We start from the raw sequence: 22113 nt of genomic DNA on the forward strand, positions 1-22113 counted from the left end.
AAAGTGACTGAGAAAAATCCTGCATCAACATCAGACAAAATAGCCTCCAGTTATTTAAAGACGTTTGAACTGAGTTTTTTGTGCTTGAGTCTGAAAGAGGCCTGGCAAATACAAAGTAAAAATCTGTCAACACAAATGTCAGGCCTCTGAGCCCAAGCTAAGCCATCATATCCCCTGTGACCTGCAAGTACACATCCAGATGGCCGGTTCCTGCCTTAACTGATGACATTCCACCACAAAAGAAGTGAAAATGGCCTGTTCCTGCCTTAACTGATGACATTGTCTTGTGAAATTCCTTCTCCTGGCTCATCCTGGCTCAAAAGCTCCCCCAATGAGTACCCTGTGAACCCCACTCCTGCCAATCAGAGAACAACCCCCCTTTGACTATAATTTTACTTTACCTACCCAAATCTTATAAAATGGCCCCATCCTTATATCCCTTTGCTGACTCTCCTTTGGACTCAGCCCGCCTGCACCCAGGTGATTAAAAGCTTTATTGCTCACACAAAGCCTGTTTGGTGGTCTCTTCACACAGAGGTGAGTGAAAACCATTGCACCTCTGAAAGGATTAACAAAATAAAATAAGTATTTGGTTATTCTGCCCCTCCTTAGTTGGTTTACCCAATGAGCTTCTCCCTTGTAAACCAAAAATAAAATTCGGCTGGGGCGGTGGCTCAGGCCTGTAATCCCACCACTTTGGGAGGCAAGGTGGGCAAATCATTTGAGGTCAGTAGTTCAAGACCAGCCTGACCAACAGGGTGAAACCCCATCTCTACTAAAATTACAAAAATTAGCCAGGTGTGGTGGCACATACTTGTAATCACAGCTACTCGGGAGGCTGAGGTTGGAGAATCACTTCAACCCGAGAGGCGGAGGTTGCAGTGAGCTGAGATCATGCCACTACACTTCAGCCTGGGCAACAGAGTGAGACCCTGTCTCAAAAAATATATATATTCTAAACCCTCCAACCAACTGAATGGACCCCTCCTTTTGGCCAAGAGCATTCCAAAGTTAACCTGAGAAACTAGTTCAGGCCATGATGGGAAGGTGGGGTCAGACATGTCTCATTATTCTGTCCTCCCTTCTGGAATTTAGGTACAGCTGACCAGCATTAACATTAACATAGAGATTTTACATCTGACAAAACAGAGTGTTTGTAGCCTAAGATACCAACATGACAAGGAGCAGGTTCTGCAAGAAACTAAAGATTTTATCCCAAAATATATTTCTTGACATATTTTGAAATGGCCCTGCAAAGCTGTCTCTTGTGGGGAAAATCTACATTCTACAGAGAATCCTCTTCCCTTTCCAAGTACTTTCCCTGATTCAGAAGGGAATTAACTAACTCTGGCACCTTTTTAAAGTCTGATAAGAAACATTTACAAGGTTGGGCACAGTGGCTCACATCTGTAATCCCAGAACTTCGGGAGGCCGAGGACTCCCAAACTCTGTAAAATATTTGAAGAGATTTATTCCGAGCCAAATATGAGTGACCATGGCCCCGTGACACAGCTCTCAGGAGGTCCTCAGAACATGTGCCCAAGGTGATTGGGGCACAGTTTGGTTTTATACATTTTAGGGAGGCATGAGACATCAATCAAATACATTTAAGAAATACATTGGTTTAGTCCTGAAAGGTAGGACAATTCAAAGTTGGGGCTTCCAGGCTATAGGTAAATTTAAACATTTTCTGATTTACAATTGGTTGAGTTTATCTAAAGACCTGAGATCACAGAAAGGAAATGTTCAGGTTAAGATAAAGGATTGTGGAGACCAAGGTTCTTTTGAAGTTTTATTGTGGCTGCCCTCAGAGACAACAGATGACAAACGTTTCCTACTCAGATCTTTAAAAGGTGCTAGACTTTAAGTTAATCTTTTTAGGATTGGGAGGGCCTGGAAGTAAAAGATCTAGCTATGTTAATAGAGATTCTTTACTGATGCAAATTTTCCCCCACAAAAGACAGATTTGCAGGGCCATTTCAAGATATGGCAAAGAAACATGTTTAGGGGTAAAATATTTTGCTTTTCTTCCTTGTCATGTAATGTTATTCCAGAGTCAGGGTGAAAAGTAAGTCTCGATATATAGGGTTAAATAAAACCCATCTGATGAGAATTTATGGTTTGTAGGGCATGACTCCCCAGAACTCTTAGATAGGAATTTGGGCAAGATAAAAAAATCAGAATTTACTCCTCAGTAGCATCACATGACAGATAGCAGGTCCTGAAATAAACTGAAGTGTTTTACTCCAAAACATATTTTTTTGACATATTTTGAACTAGCCCGGCAAAGCTATTTCTTCTGGGGAAAATCTATATTCTGTAGAGGATCCCCTTCCCTTTCCAGCTTTTTCCTTTTAAGGTCTGACACCTTTTTAGGTCTGATAAGAGACATTTACTATCTGTTCTCTCTGAAGCCTGCTATGTGGGGCCTTTATCTGTGTAATAAGAATCTTGGTCTCCACAACCCCTTGTCTTAATCCAGACACTCCTTTCAATTGATCCTAGGTCTTGAGATAGTAACTTAACTCTTTCAACCAATTGCCAGTCAGAAAATCTTTGACTCTCCCTATAACCTGGAAGCCCCTTCCTGCCACAAGTTTCCCAATCCCCCTATATTATGTCTTAAAGTTGTCCTGCCTTTTCAGACCAAAGCAGTGTACGCTTTACATGTACTGAGTGATGTCTGCCTGCAACTTCTGTTCCCCTAAAACTGTATACAATCAAGCTATGACCCAACCACCTTGGGCACATGTTTTCAGGACTTCTTGAGACTGTGCCTCAGGCCTTGGTCACTCACATTTGGCTCGGAATAAATCTCTTAAAATATTTTACAGAGTTTGAGTCTTTTTTTTAAAACAACAGTTCAAATAAATTTTTAAAACTTTTAATGTGCCCAAATTTATCTTTTAACATTACCAGTCTCAGTTTGTGAAAGTCTAGAGTTCTCCCTGTCCATGTCTGTAAATTCTTGAGGCTCATAGTCTCATTTATAGTCCCCCCGACCCCACCACCACTCAGACTCTTTGTGTGCAAAGTCTATCTCTATTGCCACAAACTCTCATAAAAAAATTCATCCTTTCCTCCAATTTTCACAAAAGCACAACACATAAAAGCTTCAGTATCCAATAATCTCTCTTTTTTTGCAAACTTTACTGAAGGTTTGGGTTATAAGGAGTGCTCACATTGTGAACAGTCTTTGCAATCTTCTGCCTCCTCCCCTTCCCCTTTGCTCTACAAAGTGAATTCCTCTCCTTGCTTCCTGTAAATCTGTTCTGAGCCTTCCCTACAGATCTCTCCTTCCACTCCATCAGCATTTCAAAGCACTTACTCCAGATAAAAACTATGTTTTTGCTAAATAAATCCTGGTGAATAGGATGCCCTCATATCACTACACAAGTAATTACCTGAATCAAAGTACCCTTTAAAGAAAGAAGGCAAATGTATATGGAGAAAAATTATGCTTCATTGGAATATTACGTATTGTTTAGAGCACAACTTTTCAGGGTATCTGATTCCGATTCACTGTCTTTGAGCTATTTTACAACTCTGTAAATTGCAGATAAATGGTAACAACGCACATAATTCTTACCTATACATGTGCAAATAAATTCTATCAGGTAGAAGGGCAACCCTCCCTGATTCCCAAGGAAAGAGCCAGTTTTACAGCCTTTGCAAATTTTTCTGAATTCCTGTTTTTTCACTTCTCCTTTGAACTGGCTATAATATCTTTACTGGTTCCCTCATTTAATTAATGTATTAAATAAAATTTTTGACACATGTTCATTTTATGGCTGCGTGAGAGTCATTATTTTACCTTTTTTGAAAATTATCTTTCCAGCATATCAAAAAGGGTTCTAGGGCAGGAAATGATAGCACACTCAAAAGGGAAATTGATTAATTAATTAATGAAGGGACTATTTACAGGAGTGTGGGCAGAATTAAACCTCCAGGGCTGGTGAGCACCCAATCAGCAACAGAGAAAAATTAGTACTATCTCTATGGATACTGGACAAGGGTAGGAAGCTGTGGCCACACTTAGAGGAGCACAAATTATAGCTTGGAAGAAAAGAAGCAGGGGGAAAAAATATCATGACTTTTCTTTCCTTTTGTCTTCTGAATCTCATGAAGCCAGAGGGTACTGGGGACAAGGTGACACAGTCTAGCTTGTTTTCTATTGCTTTTTCCATACCTTTCAGTCACATCAGTCCAACATGGATCACAAATTCTCAGTGAATTTACAGGGGCTGGCTCATGTCTGCTATGTAAAAATTTTTTTATAGAAGCTTACAGTATGATTACACTTTATATCTACATGTGTGTCTCAGTCTGTTAGTGGTGCTGTAACAAAATACTTTACAGTCTGGGTAATTTCTAAATGACAGAAATTAGTTTTCTTACAGTTCTAGAGGCTGTGAAGTTCAAGATCAAGATGCCAGAACTCAGTGTCTCATAAGGGCTTTCTTGCTGTGCCCTCATGTAACCATCCAATAGGTTTTTCTTGCCTGCTGACCAGATAGAGCCAATTTATCAAGACAAAGAGTTTAGTGCATGTGGAGCTGGCTAAACAGAAGATGAGTTTTATTACTACTCAAATTAACCTCCTGAAAATTCACAGGCTAGGGTTTTTTTATAGTTTGGCAGACAGCAGGCTATAGAACGGGGAATGCTGATTGGTTCGGTCAGGAATAAAATTATAGGGAGTCGAAGCTGTCATCTTATGCTGAGTCAGTTTCTGGAGGGGGGCCACAAGACCAGATGAGTCATTTTACTTATCTGTGTGGTTCCAGCTGGTCCACTGGAATTCAGGATTTGAAAAATAACTCAAACAACAATGTTAGGTTTTATAATAGCAATGTTATCTATAGGAGCAATTGTGGAGGTTGGTGATCTTGTGGACTCTGGCTGTATGACTCCTGAGCTATAATTTCTAATCTTCTAGTTAATTTGTTAGTTTACTTATTTTTTGAGACAAGGTCTCGCTCTGTCACACAGGTAGAAATGCAGTAGCAGGATCTTGGCTCACTGCAAACTACACCTCCTGGGCTCAAGTGATGCTCCCCATGAAGCACTACAGGCAAGTGCCACCATGCCCAGCTAATTTTGTTCATTTTTTGTAGAGACAAGGTCTATGTTGCCCAGGCTGGTCTCGAACTCCTGGACTTACACAATCCTCCCACTTTGGCCTCCCAAAGTGCTGGGATTACAGGCGTGAGCCATTGTGCCCTGCCTAATCTGTTAGTTTAACAAAGGTGGTCTGGTCCCCAGGAAAGCTGGGGATTTGTTTCATGGAGGAGCTGTTATCATCTTTGTTTCAAAGTTTGTAATCTAAATTCCTCCCAAAGTTAGTTTGGCCTATGCCCAGGAATAAACAAGGGCAGCTTGGAAGTGAGAAGCAAGATGGAGTTGGTTAGGTCAGATCTCTTTCACTGTCAAAATTTTCTCACTGTTATAATTTTTCAAAGGCAGTTTCACTCACATGGTGGAAGAGATGGTAGGAACTGACTCACCCCCTCAGGCCCTTTTATAAGGCTCTGCCCTCATGACTTGATTCTCTCCTAAAGGCTCCACCTCTTAATACTATCACATTGATAATTAAGTTTCAACATAGAAATTTTAGGGGACACATTCAGACCATAACAACAGGGAAGTAATACAGCTGTTTACTAAAGTCCTCGAAGGTTCTCTCCAGTTTCTGGACTCTTAAGTCTTTGACTAAGAAGCAAAAGTTGACACCATTTAATATGTACTTTTATATGCACATTCTCTGTATATTGGTTGAAGCATGGTGAATATACTTTGGAGAAAGGAAAGAGCACTTTATACAACAGTTGATTCCTTCCTGAGGGAAAAAAATCTTGCTAAAATAGTCTCAAGGTTTCTGCTGGGCCTTTGTACTTTCACGCAAATTAATGTTCAGCTGAGCATCTTGACATGCTCAGGCAGAAAGCAGCAAAATTGCAAACAGGGATTGAGGGAGCTGAATAATGCTGTGCATGATAAACTGACAAGACTTTGGAGCTCAGGGAATAATCTAGAAGGAAGGAGATTAGAAAGGAGGAGGCAACCTGAGAGGCTGGGGTAGAGCTGTGGAAATGTTTGAGGGACTATTTTAAGAATGTGTAATATTCAACTTAAAATTGTTTTCTTCTTTCCAACTTAGGTCCCGCAGAAGAAGGGTGGGAAGAAGGGGGCCATTCAGCCATCAATGAGGTGGTGACACCATCAACATTCCCAAGCACATCCCATTGAAACAGACTTCAAGAAGTGTGCCCCTCGGGCACTCAGCAAAGATATCTGGAAATTTGCCAAGAAAGAGATGGGCACTCCAGATGCGCATACTGATACCAGGTTTGACAAAGCTGTCTGGCCAAAAGAATAATGTCCCATATGGTATCCACGTGTGGTTGTCCAGAAAAACACAATGCGAATGAAGATTCACTGAAATGTGAAAGGAAAATATCATGGGCCCCAAAATCACTGAGCTAAAGGGAAAATTCAAGCTGGGAACTGCTCAAGGCAAACCTGCCTCCCATTCTATTCAGTCATCCCTCTGCTTAGACAGATGCATATCTGATTGCTTTCTTGGGAAAGGCTTATCAGAAACTCCAAAGACTGCAACCATTTGTCTCTCACCTGCTTATAACCTGGAAGCCTTCCTCCCTGCTTCAAGTTGTCCCACCTTTCGGGCTGGAACCAATGTACTTCTTGCATATAGATTGAGGTCTCCTGTCTCCCTGTATAAAACCAAGCTGTTCACCCCTTGGGCACATGTCCTCAGGACTTCCTGAGGCTGTGTCACGGGCACGCGTCCTCAACCTTGTCAAGATAAACTTTATACATTAACTGAGACTTGTCTCAAACTTTCGGGGTTCACAAAACTATGTACCCGTTACACTTTCTAAAACTAACAGTCAGTGTGGGAGAACTGCTGATACTCGAATACATCAAATAGTTATAAAACCGCCAAAAACCGTTTTCTCTCAAACTTTTGGTAAAATGTGCTTCAGGGAAAACGCAGGTTAGTGGTTCTGATAAAATCTTAATAATGAAGTAATTTTAAAAAGCAATAATGGTAAAAATAAATCCCATTATCTGGTATGTCCCCGGCATTGTGCTAACACAGATAGCTCTACTACCCATGTCACAGCAACTGAGACAGATATTATGCTCCTTTTTCAGGTAAAGAGACGGAGGCTCAGAGAGGTTAAACAGCTCACTCAAAGGCACACAGCCAGTACATGGCAGTACATCTCTTCTCCCGGGGCCGCCGTCGCGGTGATACTATTTAGGGCCACACGTCCCAGTGTTCAGCATTCGTATTTACGTACTACTGTTTGGCAAGCGGGGACTCCTGAAGCTCTCTGACCCTGGAAAATGCGTGGCTTGCGTCACAGAGGAGCGTTTCTGGAACGCGCTCGCAGCACGACACCGCGGTGTGTGCAAGCGGAACGCCGCCCTGTCCTTGAGCCTTTTGGCTGAGATTGGGAGGGCAGAGGAAGCAGGAAGGTGGGATTTCTTTCAAAAGGGTGCGGGAAGGGGACGCTCCATACCGCCTCGCCTCTTAGTGTCCCCAGTCCCATCACCCGACGTGTACGGGGACGGCCGACACGCTCACCCCACACCTCGCCGGCTGGGGCGGGATCTAGGTGGCGGCTGCGGCCTGGCGCGCGGTCCGCATCTCCTTCCTCAGGAGGCTGGGCGGGACTCCGGCGAGGGGGCGGGCCCCGCGAGCGCCCGCCCCTTTTCTCTCCCCGCCTCCTTCCCGCTCCGCGTCCCGCCCAGCGGCGCAGGGGGCCGGGCTCCGGCTAGGAGGGTGGGGGCCGCGCCGGTGACAGCCGATGCCCGCCCCTGCTGCCCGCCACGTCCCTCACGTACCACTCGGCAGAGGCGCGGGGAAACCTGGCGCCCTGGCTGTGGCTTCTCTAGCGGGACTCGGCATGAGGCTGGCGCGGCTGCTTCGCGGAGCCGCCTTGGCCGGCCCGGGCCCAGGGCTGCGCGCCGCCGGCTCCAGCCGCAGCTTCAGCTCGGACTCGGGCTCCAGCCCGGCGTCCGAGCGCGGCGTTCCGGGCCAGGTGGACTTCTACGCGCGCTTCTCGCCGTCCCCGCTCTCCATGAAGCAGTTCCTGGATTTCGGTGAGTGCGGCCCGGGACCTTGGGCCTTTTTGCGCGGTCCCGGGCGGGGAGCTGCGGCCGCTGCCCCAGGCCGGGTCGGCGCCGGCCAGTTTTCGCCTGAGGCGCACCCCTCCTCCTCAGCGTTTCCGCCCCCAGCGCCTTAGGTGCTTCCTTCCTCCGAAGTGCCGGCGCTGGCTGGCGGCGTAAATAACGGTGGGCGTGTGGCTTTGACCGTATTGTTGAAAACAAACCAGCTGGGCCGCGGGACGACCTCCCGCCTCCCGGTGCACGTGTGCAGGTGCGCGCTAGGCCCGGCCCCTTCCAAGGAGTCGGACCCGGGTGGGAGGCCGAGCGTGGGCACCCCCGAGAATCGCGTTTGGATTCCGTGCAGTGATGATGAATGCCCAGTTTTGCATATGATGATTGCATAGAATTGGCGTGATAATAGGGAAGGCAGATTATAACTGGCCCAGGGTTTCTTAGAATGTTTTCCTTGCCAGTGGCTTAAAACTGTTGGCACCAACAGCACATTTCATCATCAGCAAGTAAGTCTTGGGCACGTGTTGAGTGCATGAGGACAAGATGCTGTGAAGTTTATTTACCACAATATCTTGGTTTTCTCTAGAAGCTGTTCAACAAATTGCAGAAGGAATTGCATAGTTAGGCATTTTAACTTTTACATCCCACTTCCCATGTGAAGGCGATGAGGGGAAAAGGGAAAACCTTAATGAATTCATAAAATTTGAGTACAAAGGTTATCTTCTGCATTGTGACTTCTGCATTGAACGATACCTGCATGGTTGGCAACTTGGTCTTAAAACTGTGGTTTATAGTGGCATAATTTTTGGCTCAAAGCCTTAGGTTTTTGTTTTTACTTTAAAATGACCCTAGTTCGAGGAAGAGGCGAATTTGGTGGTATTCATAAGTATGCCATAAAACTTTTACAAGCTGTTTTCCTTTAGTACCTTAATTTCTACTGTTGACAATCTAGTTTTTGCTAACGTTTTCTCTTCTAAAGCAGCAAGAATAGTAAGTTTAAAATGCATTACTGGGATAATAAGACCTTTTAGTTTAATTTTAAATGGAGCTGTTTGCCAAAGGACATTCTACAACGATTCTGCTTAGGGAGTGATATGGGATCCTGATATGGGAGTGTAGAGGGGTCAGGAGACTTTCAGTAACCAGACAACTGAATAGGACCTACTTGAAGATGGTGCAAACAGGCAGTGGTGAATTTTGCTTTCTGTTGCTTGAAAGCTTTCCCCTGCACTTACTCTTTTTTCCTGTGTGTGTGTGTGTGTGTGTGTGTGTGTGTATATTTTTTTTAAATAGAAATGGGGTCTCACTATGTTGCCCAGGCTGGTCTCAAACTCCTGGGCTCAAGCCATCCTCCCATCTCGGCCTCCCAAAGTGATGATAGGTGTGAGCCACCATGCCCGGACTGCACTTAATCTTTGCTTATGGTAATTAGCATTAGTGGTTCTATATGGAATCAGTGAGTCTTCCTATGCAAACATCAAAATTTTCCTCTTTCTTTTGAGACAGGGTTTTACTCTGTCACCCAGGCTGGAGTGCAGTGGTGCTATCATAGCTCACTGTAACCTCAAATTTCAGCCTGAGCCTCCCAAGCCTAGAACTACCGGCAAGCACCACCACGCCCGGCTATTTTTTATTTTCTGTATATATGAGGTCTCATTGTGTTGCCCAGGCTGGTCCTGAACCGCTGGGCTCAAACAGTCCTCAAGCCTCGGCCTCGCAAAGTGCTGGGATTATAGGCGTGAACCACTGTGCCTGGCCTCCTGTTTTTAATTTATTTTTTTAAGGCTGGTCAAGTTAAGCGGTGGGAGTGGAGAAGGAACAAAGAAATCTGTAACCGGTTGTGATCAATTAGTTATAAATACCACTGCATTCGGACCAGCTTAAAGTTTCTGTTTCTTAGACAGGCACTTACTGTTTTTAAACCTAGAGTTAGATAACAGATTTTCTAAATGATAGCAGCAGTGGGGTGTACAGGATAGACTTTTCCGGGTTCTGCTGTTAATTTTATAAAGCCTTGCTCAGACGTGCTCAGGTTACCTAACTTCTAAAATGGGTGATCACTTTAAGGATGCAAATTAGGGAGACAAGAGTATCGTAATTGCTGTACAGAGCCATTGGAATGTCAGTAATTGGAAGGTCATAACTCTGGAGACTGGGTTATCTCATCCCTCGCCTCCCACAGGCAGGTGTATCTTTGCCTCTTATTCCCTGCCCCATCGTGGTGATTCTATCCCTCTGGCCTTGCCAGATAACTTCCTCTCTATTTCTCTCTGCCTCTTGCCTTCTGTTTCCTTATGGCTTTTACTTACTGCTTTACCCATCATGTTTGGTTTCAGGATCAGTGAATGCTTGTGAAAAGACCTCATTTATGTTTCTGCGGCAAGAGTTGCCTGTCAGACTGGCAAATATAATGAAAGAAATAAGTCTTCTTCCAGATAATCTTCTCAGGACACCATCCGTTCAATTGGTACAAAGCTGGTAAGATTCTCATCTTGTGTTTGCAATTTGATGGAGTTGTGGACTTTATTCAAGGTTACAGCAAATGCTTTTTTTACTCTTTGGTGGAATCTTTTTTGTTTTGTTTTGTTTTGTTTGAGACGGAGTCTTGCTCTGTCGCCCAGGCTGGAGTGCAGTGGCGCGATCTCGCCTCACTGCAAGCTCCGCCTCCCGGGTTCAAGCGATTCTCCTGCCTCAGCCTCCCGAGTAACTGGGATTACAGGCACGTGCCACCACGCCCAGCTAATTTTTGTATTTTTGGTAGAGACAGGGTTTCACCATGTTGGTCAGGATGATCTCGGTCTCCTGACCTCGTGATCCACCCACCTTGGCCTCCCAAAGTGCTGGGATTACAGGCGTGAGCCACCGTGCCCGACCAGAATCTTAAGGTAGTAGCAGTATTCTTTTTTTGGCTGGGGGCATTTGGGGGGCAATGTATTTGGGCTTGTGCCCTGAATCGTGGACTCCACAACTTCTTGATTTTGAGAAAGCCAGTCAAAACTGCACTGAAATACAGATGCTAAATTTAGTATTTATGTTAGTATATCTTCAAGGATATTATAAGAAAAAATGTCTGCAATTTGTTGATGACTAGGTATTTATGTATATTGCCTTTAATCCCTTCAACAACCTTGCACAGTGGGTATGATTCTCTCCATTTTATTATTGGTAATATTTTTGTTTACTTTTTGTTTTTGAAATGGAATCTTGCTCTGTTGCCCAGGCTGGAGTGCAATGGCATAATCTTGGCTCACTGCAACCTCTGCCTCCTGGGTTCAAGTGATTCTCCTGCCTCAGCCTCCAGAGTAGCTGGGATTACAGGCACCTGCCACCATGCCTGGCTAATTTTTGTATTTTTAGTAGAAATAGAGGTTTCACCATGTTGGCCAAGCTGGTCTCAAGCTCCTGACGTCAGGTGATCCTCCCACCTTGGCTTCCCAAAGTGCTGGGATTACAGGCATGAGCCACCACTCCTGGCCTATTTACTTATTTTTTTGAGACAGGTTCTTACTCTGTCACCCAGGTTGGAGTGCAGTGGGGATCACAGCTCAGCTCACTGCAACCTCCACATCTCTGGCTCAGGTGATCCTCCCACCTCGGCCTCCTGAGTAGCTGGGACCACAAGTGCATGCCACGCCCAGCTAATTTTTCTATTTTTTAGCAGAGATGGGGTTTTTCCATGTTGCCTAGGCTGGCCTCAAACTCCGGAGGTCAAGGTATTTGCCCACCTGGGCCTCTCAAAGTGCAGGGATTATGGGCATGAGCCATTGTGTCTAGCCTGTTTATTATTTTTTAAATTAATTTATTTTCTTTTTAGAGACAGGGTCTCCATCACCCAGGCTAGAGTGCAGTAGTGTGATCATGGCTCACTGCAGTCTTGACCTCCTGGGGTCAAGAGATTCTCCAGCTAAGGCAGCTGCCTCCCGAGCAGCTGGGACCACAAGCCATGTGCCACCATACCTGACCAATTCTTTTATTTTTTTGTAGAGATGGGGGTCTCACTTTTTTGCCCAGGCAGGTTGTGAACTCCTGGACTCAAGCAGTCCTCTCACCTTGGCTTCACAAAGTGTTGGTTCAGTTACTAGCAGACCAAGTACTCCCACACTAGGCACACCAACCCCACAGACCATGTCTGTTTCAACTAAAGTAGGGACTCCCATGTCCCTCACAGGTCAAAGGTTTACAGTACAGATGCCTACTTCTCAGTCTCCAGCTGTAAAAGCTTCAATTCCTGCAACCTCAGCCGTTCAGAATGTTCTGATTAATCCATCATTAATCGGGTCCAAAAACATTCTTATTACCACTAATATGGTGTCATCACAAAATACTGCCAATGAATCATCAAATGCATTGAAAAGAAAACGTGAAGATGATGATGATGACGATGATGATGATGATGACTATGATAATTTGTAATCTAGCCTTGCTGAATGTAACATGTATACTTGGTCTTGAATTCATTGTACTGATATTAAACATGCATGCTGGATGTTTTCAAGTTGTGTTTTAGAAAACTAATAATAATGAGTAAACACAGTTACCATACTTTTCAATTGAAATGAAGGTTTTTCATCAGCCTTAAAAGTGTAAGAAAAATAAAGTTGTCATTCATTCCAAAAAAAAAAAAAGTGTTGGTATTACAGACATGAGCCACCGCCCCTGGCAGGTTAACTCTATACAGATGAGGATGCTGAGGCACATAAAGGTTAAATCTTTTGCGTAAGGCAGTACCATTGATAGTGGAGTTGGGATTCAAACCCCCATTTGTCCATCTCTGCTGTACCGTGCTATAGTCAGAATGATGAAATATATGAAAGGGTATATGTATTTTTAATAAACTGTTTATTGAAGGGTATCTTTTTATAAATTACAAAAGTTAAAACATTTATTTTTCTGTTTTAAAACAATTAGAAGTTTTTGGAATTGTGTAGAAAAAGTGTGATCTCTTCCCAAAGATAAGTAGAGATGTTAAGGGTATACACTCATGGAGCCACCTATATACAGCCTTCATTAATGTTACTGATTTAAAAGTGTTGTTCTTTTAAGCACTGTATGCTTCAAACAAATGAGTTGCCCAGAGTTAAGTCTTAAATGGAAAAGGTTTAGCTGCAGGGCATTTCCCAGTTATGATCCATGGAGATTCAAGTTTTCTTTTTGTAAGCATTATAGTGCATGGGAGAAGTTGATCTAATCGCAATTTAAAAAAGCAAAATATGACTGCTATATATATGATAATCAGATGCTATCTAGTCCAAGTATGGAATAGTTATAAGTGTGGATTAAATGGGAAGCATTTGTTTAGTAATTATGATGGGATATAAAGGAGAAAATATAATATTCCATGGAAGATTTTTCCTGTTTTTAAAAAATTCTTCATTAGAAGTAGAATATGCTGCTTTTTGAAGCTTATCAGTCATGAAGTCTGATCGGTGCCTGTTGTAGGTACTCAAATATCTCTTGGATGGAGAGCATAGTTGTTCTTGCCAATTAAGAGGAAATTAAGGGTTAAAGCAAAGCAGCAGCTGCTATCAGAATCCCTTAACTTTGGAATGCAGTAAGACATATTGCTTGTCAGAAACAGCTTTCCAAACCAACAGATGGAATTACAGGTTTTTAAAGCACTTCCATTGCTCCTAGATGCCTGCTAAGTTAGGGCAGTTGCAGATAAAGTGCTTACAGCCAAGTGGAGCAGATCCCTTACACTGTCGAAGAAAGTAATTCAGTGGTAGCAAGTTATTTTTAGCTCTGGCCCTGCAGTGCCATTGTACTTGCCTGCTAGACCATCAGAAAATCATATTTTGCTCATTCCTTAACAGATGCTTTGATACTTCGAATTGTTAGATAAATTTAAAATGTACCTTTTTATGACTTTTGTGTTTTTTGTTCAGTTTAAAAGAACCATGTAGTAGATTATAGGCTTTCGATAAATACTTGTTAGTTGGACATAAATATGTAAAATTAAGGTTTTAAAGCACAGATATTTAAGATACAGTCTTAGAGCAAGAGAGGCTGTCCTCCTTTTACTGATAATAAGACAAATTAAGTCATTTGCCCAAGATCACATAGTTACTGGTGACAGATCTCAGCATAATCAGTATATATACTGTAATGTACAGTGGTAAATTAAAAAAAAATTAAAAGCCATTTTAGAATGTAGAACTTGGAAAATCTTAAAATTCTTAAATTTGAGCTATGCTTTTAGGAGAAAATGTGCACCTTCTACCATTCATTCCTAGCACTTTGCTTGAATGTGCATGGGTGTAAAAATTCTACTTCAACCATAATTTATAGCAGTATTCTAAATTAAAAATTATAAAATGCTAAAAATAGCTTTTGAGCTAATTTTCATGTTATTGAACTTTCAGAATATAAAAGAACGAACTTATCCTATTGATCTGCATTTTAGGTATATCCAGAGTCTTCAGGAGCTTCTTGATTTTAAGGACAAAAGTGCTGAGGATGCTAAAGCTATTTATGAGTAAGTTCACTATTTTGACCCTATTCTTAAACCTGTTATTAGGTCACTTGGGGGAAATTGATTAACTTTTAGGTTTCTACTACTTTAGAACATGTGATATATGGGACTGTAGCAGCCCATACAGGCAGGACAAATAACAATCAGCAAATTTGACTAGGCATAAGAAATGCTTCGTGTTCCTCTCTAACAAAAGACAAAGTTCAGGTGTGATGATCAATGGAAATGTAGGTGTGGCCTCAGTGCCAGTTGGACTGTTCACCTGGAGGGTGCATGCTCCTTCTAATGGACAACCACCTTCAGCCCCAGCTGATCTTTGCCATATGAAAATACTGCCCATATCATCTGATTGTTTTCTGATTTTAAAGGAAAGCTACAAGTCTAGATTTGTAATGTAAAATCTCTCACTTTTGAAAGATTGGTAACTAATTAAAACATTTTTTAAAACACAGAAGGCCTAGAAGAACATGGTTGCAGGTCTCTAGTTTATGCTGTATGGCCTGCAAGATGATGTAAGTAATATGACAATGTTAATAACCCATATACCAGAATTGGTAAACCAAAGTATTTGCCTTATGCAGCTACCTGCTTATTGCAGTGAAGGGTACTGAGAATGTAATGACCATCTCTTGTCCTCAGTTAGTTACACATGTTTTTTGGACTGTCTTTAAAGTGAACAGTAACACTTCATTTTTTTAAACATGATTTTAATCTGAAAATAACTTCAGCAAGAGTTTACTCCTTGCTTAGGTGTTGAGCAGACTTTACATGAATGATGTTTTTTAATCTTTAAAACAATTCATTGAAATAATGCTGTTTGTGCACAAAGAGGGTAAGTAGTTTAAGGTTACATAGTTAGCAAATGGTAGAATCCAAGCAGTCTTACTTTAAAAGTAAACATTATGTTATAGAGCCTTCTGAAAACAGTCATTCAGAGCTGTGGAAAATAAGTAGTCAAGCAGAATAATACAGATTTGTGTTTCTTTGAAGCAGAAAGAAAATAATAAAGGAGTGACTAGAATGATGAGTTGTTTGTTGTTTTTGAAGAGTTTCGTTGTTTGTATTTTAGTTTAACAGTCTTGTTTTGAAGCGCATTACTAACTAGGAATTCCAAAAATGTTTTAAGCAGTGGAAACATCATTGGAATAAGTTAATAGTATTCAGGATGATGACTTTGAATAGGAAAGCACTCATTTGGAAGTGTAAATTCAGATGGGTTATGTTAGAAAATTGGTTTCGTTACTGCATAATTAAGACTTCTTGGGCCGGGCACGGTGGCTCACGCCTGTAATCCCAGCACTTTAGGAGGCCGAGGCGGGCGGATCGTCTGAGGTCGGGAGTTCGAGACCAGCCTGACCAACACGGAGAAACCCTGTCTCTACTAAAAATACAAAATTAGCCAGGCGTGATGGTACATGCCTATAATCCCAGCTACTCAGGAAGGCTGAGGCAGTAGAATCACTTGAACTCCGGAGGTGGAGGTTGCAGTGAGCCAAGATTGCGCCATTGCTCTCCAGCCTGGGCAACAAGAGCAAAATTCCATCTCAAAAAAAAAAAGACATATTTTCTCTTTTATTTAGTTATTTAACCATGCAGTGTCTTCTAAGTGACAGAGATGGGAAGACTAGATGATTTGAAGATTTGTCTTTTAATATAATTGTTTACTTTTCCTCTCCCATTTTATAAACTCATAGGATGAGTGAAATGAGAATTCTTTTCTGTTTTTCTATCCTAAGTGTTTCCTTCTCTCTTTGAACCCTAGGGAATAGGTCCGAAACAGGCAGGCTTTATTGGCTCATTCATCTTGATTCCTTGCAGAGCAGAGCAGGTGTTCTCTAGAGACAAGTGCTTTGTCTTCTCCTATGCAGAATGTCTCTGGAATACCATCCTCTTAGCCAGTGCTCAGATGACCTTAGATGATAACAGTTAAAACCATTAACATTTTTTGGATTATGTTTTGTGGCAGCCTTACTCTTAGGAAGCCAAGAAAAGAATTAAATCTTGAAAGTTTTATTTTGGAGGTCTGTATACTTTCATAGATTTGGTATATTTTATGATCTGAAATACATTTAAATAAGTATAGGAAAACATGAACCGATTTTCCTTTTATTAAATTGGGGACTTTTTGTCTAGCATAGTTGGTTAAACTTATATTTTTGTATTAAGTTTACTTGTCAAAATATTTGGCTGTTTTGACAGATGGGTTTGTTTAGCTTTACAGATACTGTGATACGGATCAGAAACCGACACAATGATGTCATTCCCACAATGGCCCAGGGTGTGATTGAATACAAGGAGAGCTTTGGGGTGGATCCTGTCACCAGCCAGAATGTTCAGTACTTTTTGGATCGATTCTACATGAGTCGCATTTCAATTAGAATGTTACTCAATCAGCACTGTAAGTGTCCCTCATGAGTCAAGAGAAGAAGCTAAATGAGATGTGTTGGCATATTTTAAATTTATTTAGGAAACTTCCATTTAGGTAGGAAATTTAGTTTTACCTTTTGGCTAATTAAGAAAAATAAATAGACTGCCATCAAGAAAGGTGTTTTTATTGAATGTAAAATACTATGTTTATCCTAAAGGAAAATATTTGTTCTGTTTGGTACAATTTAAACAGTATTCAGATTTGGAAAAGAGCATTAGGTGGTTTAGCTTATTTTGTTGGTTTTTTTCCTTTTTGGATAGCTTTATTGTTTGGTGGAAAAGGCAAAGGAAGTCCATCTCATCGAAAACACATTGGAAGCATAAATCCAAACTGCAATGTAGTTGAAGTTATTAAAGGTAAATACTGACATTTCTCCTTGCAAAAAAAGATACAAAAATCAAAATTATTGTTATTTCTTACTATTAAAACATCTATTTGTATCATGAGATAAAATGGTAGGCACAAATGCATGGGTTTGAAAATAACCTTATAGTATTATTTGTGCATTATGTATAGGATGACTATTTTATTGATAGAATTATTTGTTAGGCAAAGTTTGGTGATACTATAGAGGATATCTTTTTTGTTTTGTTTTGTTTTGTTTGAGACAGAGTCTCACTCTGTTGCCCAGGCTGGAGTGCAGTGGTGGGATCTCAGCTCACTGCAGCCTCTGCCTCCTGAGTTCAAGCGATTGTCTTGCCTCAGCCTCCCCGGTAGCTGGGATTACAGATGCTCAACACTACGCCTAGCTAATTTTTGTATCTTTAGTGCAGACAGGGTTTTACCATGTTGGCCAGGCTGGTCTGGAACTCCTGCCTGCCTGCCTGCCTGCCTGCCTGCCTGCCTGCCTGCCTGCCTGCCTCGGCCTCCCAAAGAGCTGGGATTACAGGCGTGAGCCACCGAGCCCAGCTGAGGGTATCTTTCACTTAAAAAAGAATTGAAGTCCCTACTGCCCTGTTTCTAATTCTTACACTATGAGCAGTAATTCGTAACAATTTGGTTTGAATCATTTCACACTTTTTTCTATTTATACCACTTGTACACATACACAATTGATGTTGGTCTTACATTGTTGTTTTTAGAAAATGGGGTGCTCTATGTTTTTTTCTACAAGTTTACAGACATCTTGCTGTTCAGTACATCTGGATATGCTCCAAGGTTTTGAATGGCTCTATGGAATGTATCAGTATGTGTTAATTAATTCTCCTGTTCATGCACACTTAGGTTGTTTTAATTTTTTTCTGTTACCACCAATACCAGCAGTACTGCTGTGAACATCCTTAAATACATGCTCACTTTTGCTAGTATTTTAGAGGTGAGATTCCTAGAATTAAAAACATTTAAATGCATATAAAATTTTGGTATCTCCAAAAAGGTTTCAAACAATGGATAAGAGTGTTTCCTAACCAACTCTTAAGTTTTGTTACATAGATAGCAATTATTTTCTCCAGCCTGTTATTTTTCTTTTTTACATTGTTGGTGTCTTTTTAGCATATAGACTTTTACATTTTTTTTGTAGTTATATTTGTCATTCATTGTTTATGGCTATTCAGCTTTGTCATGTCACACTTAGACTTTCCCTGGGCCAGGCACAGTGGCTCATGCCTATAATCCCAGCACTTTGGGAGGCTGAGGCGGGTGGATCACCTGAGGTCAGGAGTTCGAGACCAGCCTGGCCAACATGGTGAAACCCCCTCTGTACTGAAAATACAAAAATTAGCTGGGCGTGGTGACCCATGCCTACGTAGTCCCAGCTACTTGGGAGGCTGAGGCAGGAGAATCGCTTGAACCAGGGAGGTGGAGGCTGCAGTGAGCCGAGATAGCGCCACCGCACTCCAGCCTGGTTGATTGAGACTCCGTCTCAAAGGAAAAAAAAAAAGGAAAGGCTTTCCCTGGTTGGGGGCAGTGGTTCATGCCTGTGATCCTAGCACCAAGGCAGGAGGATGGCTTGAGCCCGGGAGTTGGAGACAAACCTGAGCAATATAGGGAGACCATGTCTCTACCAAAAAAAAAAAAAAAAAAAGCAGACTTTCACCAAACTATCAAAGTATATTTTCTTCTGTAGAGAGTTTAAGACTTTGATTTGTCAATACTATTGCCATCTTAATGCGTGAAAGAGAAGTATATTTATTAAATCCTTTTTTGTTTTGTTTTGATTCACACTAGATGGCTATGAAAATGCTAGGCGTCTGTGTGATTTGTATTATATTAACTCTCCCGAACTAGAACTTGAAGAACTAAATGGTAAGCCTGATGTTGTCTTTTTCTCAATAATTAGTGCTTTGATTACTTGATGAGGGATAAGAATTTAAATGTTTTAATGGAAGATGACTTTTTCATCAACTTCATTGGATATGAAGGCTAAAGGATAGTAATCATGTAAAAAATGTATCTATAAACATATATGTAATTTAGTCAGATTCTTTATGAAAAGATTTGGCTTTTTCTGCCTCATTTTCTTTATTTTTAATTGATAACTTTGATTCTTTGCTTATTTTTTATTTTCTGTTTAGTCATAGAAAATGATACCAAGAAAGTTACATTTGACTTTTACATGCACTTCAATAATGTAAGACTTACCCTTTTTCTACTTCCTGAGTTGTAAATAATTTTCTGTTGTTGAGGACATAGACTGGGGTTATAAAAGAGGAAAGAAAGATGCTCATCTATTTGAGAATCTGTTTGTCTCTGATGGTTTTCTTTTTACCCTGATTAGTGCCTTTTGGACAAAAAGGGTTTAGATGCCTTGAGGGATTGATGAGTCTCTTTTTCCTGAAAGCATGGTAGTTTGACAGAGAAAAGCATTTCCTAAGATGACACTTTAAGAAGGTGTGGGAAGAGTAAAACAAAATAGGCTTTTACTAAGCTGTATTCTGGACCTTAGAGTGAGAGAGCAGTGAAGTTATGCAATTGAAAATAGCATTGCTTGGTGGTTTTCTAAAGCCATATTAACTCTTTTGAGCCATGATGGTAGCATAGCATTTGGTAAATAACAATCACAGTGTACAAGTAAGTGATAGTTTGCAAACCTGAACTGCTGTGAGCAATTTCCAGATGTCCCATTTTTGTTCCCAAGGGGGAGTTTATTCAGAGGAAGGTCTGATTTATTGGTTGAATTAGAATTCTAAGATATCATGAGTCTTAATCATTTGTTCTACTAAATGTCTGTTTTATACACACCCCTATCACCACCCCCAGTGGGGCTCCTATTAAGTGTTTAAATGTAGAATTAATTACTGTCTCGAGAAATTGATGCTAGCTCGTATTTTTTATTCAGCTTTATATCCATCGAAATGCCTGAAATAAAACAATATTCCACCCAGGTGAAACATTTTAAAAATGGCTTAAAGAATGTATGGGCTGGGCGCAGTGGCTCACGTCTATAATCCCAGCACTTTGGGAGGCCGAGGCGGGCGGCTCACAAGGTCAGGAGTTCGAGACAAGCCTGGCCAATATGGTGAAACCCGTCTCTACTAAAAGAAAAATCAGCCAGGCGTGGTGGTTGGCACCTGTAATCCCAGCTACTCGGGAGGCTGAGGCAGGAGAATTGCTTGAACCTGGGAAGTGGAGGTTGCAGTGAGCCAAGATCACGCCACTGCACTCCAGTCTGGTCAACAGAGCAAGACTCTGTCTCAAAAAAAAATAAATAAATAAAAAGAAGAATGTATGCATGTGAATTGGACTGTGGAATTTAAAGACTTTAACACTTCTCTATTTGGAAAGTAAAATTCCTACCCGAAAGTTAAGCGATCTTTAAAAAGACTTTACCATCCTAGAGAAAAATGGGCGCATGGGTTGGTTCGATTGTTATGCAAGATTGTGAGAAGTGACCACAGGACTCTTGTCATCATCAGTTGTAAATATTTGTGGGTATGGGTTCAAACACTAATACATTGAAGAAATGGTGTGGCAGTTCTCCCCCAGATAATACTGTCCTCCGTAGTTAATGTTTTCTTTTCATCACTACACAGTTTATTCTTAAAATTGCTTTAAGCACATCTCTCTGTACTTTCATATTTTTCTCTTCTGCTCTGTAGCAAAATCACCAGGACAGCCAATACAAGTGGTTTATGTACCATCCCATCTCTATCACATGGTGTTTGAACTTTTCAAGGTTTGTAAAATAGTATTACATAACCTTTACCAGTACTTTTCTGAGGTTAGGAATCTGCTCTGAAAGCCAAATATTCCACTAGGTTCTCCTATTAAGAAGTGCCATTTCATGTCAGTATCATATCACATTGCTGGAGATCAGCCTTTTATCAACACAGGGAGACATCTCCATGTAGTGGTGAGCTCAGACTATGGAGTCAGAAAGACCTGGGTTTGAATCCCAGTTATGGCACTTAATATGTGTGTGACCTTGGGCAAGTCACTCAACCTCTCTGAGCCTCAGTTTCCTTTTCTGTAAAACAAGAATACTGTCCAGGATTGTTTATGACTATTGGGAATAACATACTAAGTGTCCAGTACAGTGGCAACGTATTACATATAGGTGCTCAATAGAGTTATCTTTATGTTTTTATAAAACAATATTTAGAAGAGTGATTCTCAACTTGCTACCCTCAAAGGACCAGAATTCTTTTTTTGGTCTGGCTTTTCTTGGGAGGGGGAGGTCATTTTTATTGACTTACAGGGTTTCTGCTGTAATCTTTGCTCTTTACAACAAATTTTGAAAACAAATTATGCTACTAATATTGAGAGTATCTTTTTTCCCCGCCAATGATACTTGCTGGTTGACAAGAAAATGGGTGAGGAGTGAGGGGCACAGGTCCTGGTGGGTGAAAATGATTGCCCTCTATCAGAAGCTTGTAGTCTCTCTTTAGTTCTGTTTCATCAGCCAGCAGCAAACCAGAGGAAAGAGGGGGTGGCTTTCAATCTGATAATGTAAAGGAAAAGTGCACTGAAACACAGAAAAACTGACCGAATATCTTAGAACAGCAGCAGAATGTTCTTTCTTCCAAGACAGCAAAAATGTATTTAATACCTTACAAAATCTTTTTTTAAATATTTATTTTATTTTTTGTAGAGTTGAGGTCTCACTCTGTTACCCAGGCTGTCC

The 22113-nt window shown here is 41.3% G+C and overlaps 1 protein-coding gene and 1 long non-coding RNA gene across 16 annotated transcripts in view; one reads left to right on the forward strand and one right to left on the reverse strand.

The window, feature by feature from the left end:
- Positions 1–8004, reverse strand: part of LOC109025972 (uncharacterized) — an 89342-nt gene extending 81338 nt beyond the window's left edge. For 3 of the 5 annotated variants that reach the window (XR_010129619.1, XR_010129618.1, XR_008677365.2), the window contains exon 1: positions 7218–7366. This is a non-coding gene — a long non-coding RNA (uncharacterized lncRNA). Of the gene's footprint in view, positions 1–7217; positions 7368–7875 lie in introns of those variants that run through there. The other 2 variants (XR_010129620.1, XR_008677364.2) reach the window with 2 other exon arrangements.
- Positions 7424–22113, forward strand: part of PDK1 (pyruvate dehydrogenase kinase 1) — a 117533-nt gene continuing 102843 nt past the window's right edge. For 3 of the 11 annotated variants that reach the window (XR_008677358.2, XR_008677355.2, XR_008677357.2), the window contains exons 1-8: positions 7774–8133; positions 10488–10629; positions 14555–14626; positions 15076–15135; positions 16837–17021; positions 17312–17407; positions 19218–19295; positions 21089–21165. Coding sequence is in view for 3 of the 11 variants with exons in the window: in XM_004032800.5 (XP_004032848.2) it covers positions 7839–8133; positions 10488–10629; positions 14555–14626; positions 15076–15135; positions 16837–17021; positions 17312–17407; positions 19218–19295; positions 21089–21165 (1005 nt within the window). In the remaining 8 variants the exon portion in view is untranslated. Of the gene's footprint in view, positions 8134–10487; positions 10630–14554; positions 14627–15075; positions 15136–16836; positions 17022–17311; positions 17408–19217; positions 19296–21088; positions 21166–22113 lie in introns of all 11 variants that reach the window. The other 8 variants (XR_008677361.2, XR_010129616.1, XM_004032799.5 and 5 more) reach the window with 4 other exon arrangements.

This window comes from Gorilla gorilla, chromosome 11 (assembly GCF_029281585.2).
Source record: "Gorilla gorilla gorilla isolate KB3781 chromosome 11, NHGRI_mGorGor1-v2.1_pri, whole genome shotgun sequence".
Classification (NCBI taxonomy): domain Eukaryota; kingdom Metazoa; phylum Chordata; class Mammalia; order Primates; family Hominidae; genus Gorilla; species Gorilla gorilla.